The sequence below is a fragment of the Manihot esculenta genome, chromosome 8 (assembly GCF_001659605.2).
Source record: "Manihot esculenta cultivar AM560-2 chromosome 8, M.esculenta_v8, whole genome shotgun sequence".
NCBI lineage: Eukaryota > Viridiplantae > Streptophyta > Magnoliopsida > Malpighiales > Euphorbiaceae > Manihot > Manihot esculenta.
Genome location: NC_035168.2, coordinates 31,808,542 through 31,815,160, shown reverse-complemented (window position 1 = coordinate 31,815,160; position 6,619 = coordinate 31,808,542). Strand labels below are relative to the sequence as shown.

Sequence of the window (6,619 nt, the reverse complement as noted above, 5' to 3'; positions counted from 1 at the left end):
ATAATAAATATAATAATAAACTTACAAAAGCTACAATTTAAAAATATTTATTAATCATATAGATAACTAATCTATAAAATATTTTTTAATTGAAAATTATTATTATATAATTATAAAATAATTATATTACATATATTTTTAAAAAATAGAACCAATTTTTATAAATAAGCATAATGTTAGAAATTAATGTATAATATGAATCTTTGCGATTTAATTAATAATAAAATTTATTTATACTATTATTCAAAATAAATAAAAAAAATACATTAAAAACATTTAATAACTTTATGAGATATTTGCTTGAAAATTTTGATTTTGAATTTTGTAAGATAAATTCAGATCCTTTTAGAGGTGATGTATACCTCTTAAGCATTAAAAAAAAAAAAAATCATTTTCTAATTTTTTTATTCTTTATCAATAAAATTAATAACTGCACAATTAAAATCTGCAAATCGCAAATTAATAACTGCACAATTAAAATCTGCGGATCGACTAGTTTATTAATAATTTCTCACTCAAATTTTTATTTTATTTTATTTTTAATTAAATATGTAATTTTGAAATTTATAAAATAAAAATACTAAACAAATAAATTCTACTTTTCCAATTATAAATTCAGTCGGTCACGATCTGAAACAGTTAATACAAATACTTGGCAGAAAGTTTAATGTCATTATTTTATTTTCTAAAATGAAAAGATTGCAGGTGTAGATAACTGTTTACGATTGGAAGAAAAATTGAAATAGCATTCTGTCATTCCATATTCTCAAGGCACAGCAACTGATTCTACCCCAAATTCTATAAAGGTAAACACCCATCCAATAGAATTATGACACATAATTTGAAATTAAAAGAAATTTTATCTAAAACATGGTAAAAAATTCTCATTATGATTTGTACACCCAACTGTATGGTAGACTCTTCCCATTCATTCATCCAGTTGCATGGTAGGATTTTCCCATTCATTCCTGGATACACAGACGCATCATGCAAACCAAGTCATGAAAACTCAAGCACATTGGCCTCACTCACACACAAGCAGCAAATTTTCATTCTAACACAAAAAATCTAGTGATAACAGCAACAGGAATTCAAGGCAGAAGAACAATGAGGCATATATGTAAAGTGCATTAGGACACTTAATTTTAGTCTTTTTATGCCTTGACACTAGAGTGCCTGTCTAAGACTGCGACGCCACACAAGCTGTTTACAACATGATATCATGCCCCATCAACAAGGTGCAGAAGGCGAGATTAAAAGAACCTTAGCTGCAGGCCGCAACCGTATCCTCTTACTGTGACAAATTTGAAGAAAAGGCTTGGATGAAACCTCGGGTTACCATTCCCATCCATTTCATATTTCATTATGTCTTCTAAACAACCAACTCAACAAGAAGTTTATTATTGCATTCTTGCAATGGCCTTGAAAACCAGAACAAGCAAATCAATGGAAGCATATTACCTATCCCACAAAGTCTAAGTAGGTCAATCACTAGGTGGTCTGGGACCAGAACAATCAAAACAACATAAAACAGTACCTACAAGGAGGCGTTGTGTATATATCTTCTCTCATAGAGACCAATAATTTGGTCAGCCACAGCCCACATTATAGCCTGGCCAGGTGGGATTCTCATCAGCCGGGGCAACAGTCCTTTCCACAAGGCAAGAAGTCCTTCCTCAGCATATATTGTTCTGATAGCGTGGATCATGCCTTTGTACTTCAAATTGCCCCCCTCTCTACTCTGAGCCATTAGCCTCGTTTTGACTACATCAAACGGTCCAGTGCAAACAGGACCTGCTGTTCCAGCTAGAAATCCTGATATCATGGACTGCCATGGTTGGAGGACTTTCCCATCACCTTCATGTTTCTTCCACAGTAATACATCAAAAGCATTTTTTGCAGTAAACATGGCTGCCTGGTTTGTGCCATTGCGCATAACAGTTGGGGCAGCCCCTGCCCAGAGCCCAAGGAAGCCTTCTTCTCGGACAATCATACGAGCACAATGTATGGGACCCTTGTACTTGAGGAGCTCAGGACTCAACCCTTTTTGTTGCTGTAGTCTGATTTTCACCACCTGCACCAATGAGACAATCAGACAAATTAACTTTAAAGGAATTTCCTATCTTCTTCTGAAAGGGACTGTACAGGTGCAGATACATTCCCCAAAAGAGAAATTCAAAACTACTCATGATATAAGTCCAAAAATCATAGCAGAATTATGTATATTTTAGGGAACATTACTATCAAGTCCTTGAATTTTTAGAAAATTCTCTAATTCGTTCCTATTTTAAAACACTCAATTAAAACGCCCTCATACTTCATAAAATCTAACTCTTTGGTCCTCTTGTCAAAGAAATGTTACTAAACTTATTTTAACCTAACTCATATAAACTAAATAATATAAATATTTAAAATTACATGATTAAATAATATGCATAATTAAATTATAAGGACTAAAAAACACATATATTTAAGATGACTAATAATTTTTTTAACAGAATGACTAAAGAGTTAGATTTTACAAGATACAGTGGCATTTTAATCGAGTGATTTTGAAATTGGGACGAACTATTAAATTTCTTACAAACTTAGAGATCTGATAGTAATTCACCCATCATTTTATTGGTACAATGAAGGGACATAATGCTCTTGAATAATTTAAATCACCAAGTACAACTACTTCTCTTTATTCTCACACCGGAATATGGAAATCATAATATTTGACTAATGTGCAGATGAAGCTTGTAAAATAATCCCTTGGGTTAAACTTTATAATCAAGTTGATTAGACAAACTGGAAATCTGGAATGCTAGGTAGCAAGGGTAAGCATATAAGGTTGTGATTTTTTAAGCACCAATTCGATTAGATGGGTATTAACTTAAAGATGCTTACCAATCTCCTCGTATTAAACAACTGTAATTTAATGGAGGGTTCAAATCTCATTCAACTTTAGATTTTAATATGATCAATTTAATCTACCAAACTATAAATGGAAGGAAACAAAATTGAAGAACTTGAAGAAAAATAAGAGCAAACGAGGAAGTTTGGGAGATGCCTAAAAACCAGGAAAACAGACCTAGGACTAGACTACATTACCATCTTACATATCATAGTCTGACTCTGCATGTATATAGTGCTCTAAACTCTACAGCAATGAGTAAAGAAAGAAGGGACCTAATATGTATCAAATTGAACACCAGTATCATTGCTTGCTTAAACCATGCAATCATATCTGACAAATACAGTAATTATCAAAATCCCACATGTTAAAAAAATCTTGAATTCACAATTTTCCCCTGACTGGAACTCTCATGTTCTACACTCTTAACTTGCTATTCTGTCAAGCTACAAAGATTCTTGAAATTTTGTTATCCACATTATTAAGTGTGCATTATGATTCTCCCCCACCCCCCACCTCCCCCATCCCCCCCAAACAAAAAAAAATGCCACCGGCTAAAGGCAGAACGTGTCAATGGAAAATTGAAGTGCACATGCTCACATGAACAAGGAAAGCATATTGCACTGCGTTTGCTGTGGAGTTCTTGAACTTCACGTGGCAGTAAAACAAAATCTATAGATTATTTGAAAACGCAAAATGACTGCAAATGCGTGAAGTTTGATTAAACACAATGCACTCCATGCTTACACCTAATCAGAACTCTTCAAATCATTCCCCTTTTATGTGATCTAGGGCTTGTTTAGTTCAAATTACTATTTTCACAGAATTTACTTCTTAGAGAGTAGTATGACATAGATGTGTTTGGTATACAAATAAGTTTGTTATTAAGTTACAAGACAATAATGCCTCATTAAAATTTAAACTTTAACAATTTAAAGGAAAGAATGATAGATTATATTGCTCTTAACTGGAGAAGTACAACTTACCAAGTCTTACTAGGTTACTTCCTTGGACAAGGGAAGTAGAATAGTCTACTTCACTTCAAGTCGGTTTGATAATGCAAATCAAACTATGAGAATTTTTTGCACTTCCCAGCAAATTCTACTCCCTTAACTGGCAAAAAGTACCTAGGGGAAGTTCTCTCCTAACAACATCATAATCATCTACATAAACTCCACATGAAACTAATCAAACCAATAATACTCGAAAAGCAAATGACACTAAATGATATGCACTAGGCGAGTAACAGGATAAGACCCTGCACTAAACTAATGCAAAAATTATTCATTTCCCAATGTTGGTCTTTTTTAAGCTAACACATTCAAATGACCAAACACAAAAATAACAGCAAAACCCAAAAGCTGCGAAGCAAAAATAAAACAAAATGGTAACCAGGCATCGAATTTCGCAAACCTCAAAAGGCGTAACAATAACAAGGGCCTCAAGAACTCCAGCACCAAACCCAGAGAGAATTCTTCCACGATTGGTAAGTTTCCCGGTCTCAGAGTCCTTAAACGCGGACTGCAGCACCGCATTCGATCCCATTCTTAGCGCGTATTTCAAAGTCAAGTGGGTAGCGAAAGGAGTCAAACCTTTCCACAAAGCCCGCACGCCTTCAGTTCGTGAGACAGTTGTGCCGCAGTGGATAATTCCCTTGTAAGTGCCAGTCCGATCAAGCTGCAACCTGGTCTTGATAACATCAATTGGTTGCAAGCAACTGGCCTCAACGATCCCGCCCAGCGAACCCGACACCGCCTTCATGTAGGGCGGAATCGATGCTTTCTTTGGATATGGATTGACTTTCTGCTCATTTGATTCCTCCATTGGCGGTTTTGAGTGAACTTTCGGATTCGAAGAAGAAGAAGAGTTAAAGAGAGCTCCTCTCCTTCTTCTGACTATGTAACGAGACTTGTGTGTTTTGGTTGTGGTTTTAGCTGTTTTTTTTTTTTTTTTCTTTCTTTGGGCAGCCCATGAGAGGAAGGTATTTTAAAGGGACAAAATTATTTTCACGGCATGACAGCGGGATTCTTACAATTCCGAGATGCCGGTTCGGAGTTTTTTTGCCACTTTATTATTCTTTTTTGTGTAAATGTACCGTCGAGGATAGCCTATTAATTTGGGGTAATTTTGGCATTTCCATATATTTTTACATAAATATTATTTAAATATAAAGTTAAAATTTATTTATTATTTTATATTTGATGATGCGAGATCTAGAAAATAGAATTTTTTTATAAAGGGTGTCCGAGAGGAGTATATCCCTCTCTTTTTATCTGTTTTTTTTATCGAACAGTGATATATAACAAATTTTTCGGTATTGGGCCACATGTCTCTGCCCTATTGATACCTGATATGAGAGTATCAGGTCTCTGATTCATGCATAACGGCCATTTAATTCTCTTTTGGCACGCATGCGGATTGACCCACCAGGCGGATGGGCAGACTGTCTTTCCTCTTCCGAGTTGGATTGGAATATGAGAGTAGGATTGGAGTTCAAAGGAAGTCTGGTCTCGGGGCCAGAAGAGTTGGACCGGCCTAATTGAGAGATTTAAATGGAGTTCGATCTCCAAAATTAGCGGACTGGACCCGGTTCGTTCGGGATTTAGAAACTTTCAGATTATGGGTTATTATTATGGGTCCGACATCATAACAGTATAGTGAAATCCAGCATTCATCAATATTAAATCTATCAATTGAGCATGTTTTACACGTTTGAGATTTTAATGTTTTTAAAACATTTAAACTATGTCTGGAAAGTTTTTTAGGGGGAAAAGAAAGTTTTTCAGGGAAGTACTTATGAAAAAGAAAAATAGTTATTATTTTATATTTTCAAAATTAAATTATATAAAATGGAGTTCCAAATTAATTTTTAATATATAAACTTACGGAATAAATTAAAAAAAATAATTGGATATGGTTTGAATTAAGATAGGGTAAGAATAAATTCTTATTTATTCTTATTTATTCTTAAGATATTAATAAAAATAATAATAATATAAAATTAATTTTTAAATATAATTAATAATGAAAAATTAATATCCTTAAAATTGTAAAATTATATTTTTTTTATAAAAATTAACTTAGAGTTAATCATAAAAAAACTCAAACTTTTTAAAAAAATTTAAAAATTTCACTATAAATTTTGAAAATTTACAAATTAAACCTTTAATTCTAAAGTTTTTATTAATTATTTTGAAGTTTGCCGACATATTAATTTTTAATGATAAAAATAATAATAGAATATATGTAGATTAAAATATAATATTAATTTTTGTAAAACATAAAAATTACTCACTATATATATATATATAATTTACTATTTAATTTTTATAGTGGAAGAAAAATTTATCAATTAATTTATTAATTTTAAAACATGTATTAAATATATTTGAAATATTAAAAAAATTATTAATTAATTTTTTATTAAATTTAAACATTAAATATTTTATTATTTAATTTTTATAGTATGAAAAAATTTATTAATTTTTAAATTAAAAAAAAAATCATGTTCTCACATTTAACTCTTCCAAATTTCCGATTCCCTTCTCTAGCTTCAGAAAAAAGAAAGGTAAGACGTTGAAATGAAACTATTATAATGTTTAATGATGTGGCACGTGATATATATAACTTTGAGGTTGAGGCTGTGATTATTCTTACCACTATGTTTGGTTGAATTTTAATTTCTAAAAGTTTGTGAAATTTAATTAAATTTATTATTTT

General features: G+C 32.0%; 1 protein-coding gene across 1 annotated transcript; it reads right to left on the bottom strand.

Annotated features, from left to right (window-relative positions):
* Positions 1-1,060: 1,060 nt before the first annotated feature.
* Positions 1,061-4,905, bottom strand: LOC110621280 (mitochondrial succinate-fumarate transporter 1). The gene is made up of 2 exons (XM_021765500.2): positions 4,313-4,905; positions 1,061-2,074 (listed from the first exon to the last, which is right to left on the bottom strand). Exons 1-2 carry the CDS (start codon positions 4,721-4,723, stop codon positions 1,538-1,540), a joined length of 948 nt encoding a protein of 315 aa, XP_021621192.1. The 5' UTR covers positions 4,724-4,905; the 3' UTR covers positions 1,061-1,537.
* Between the last annotated feature and the right edge of the window lie 1,714 nt (positions 4,906-6,619).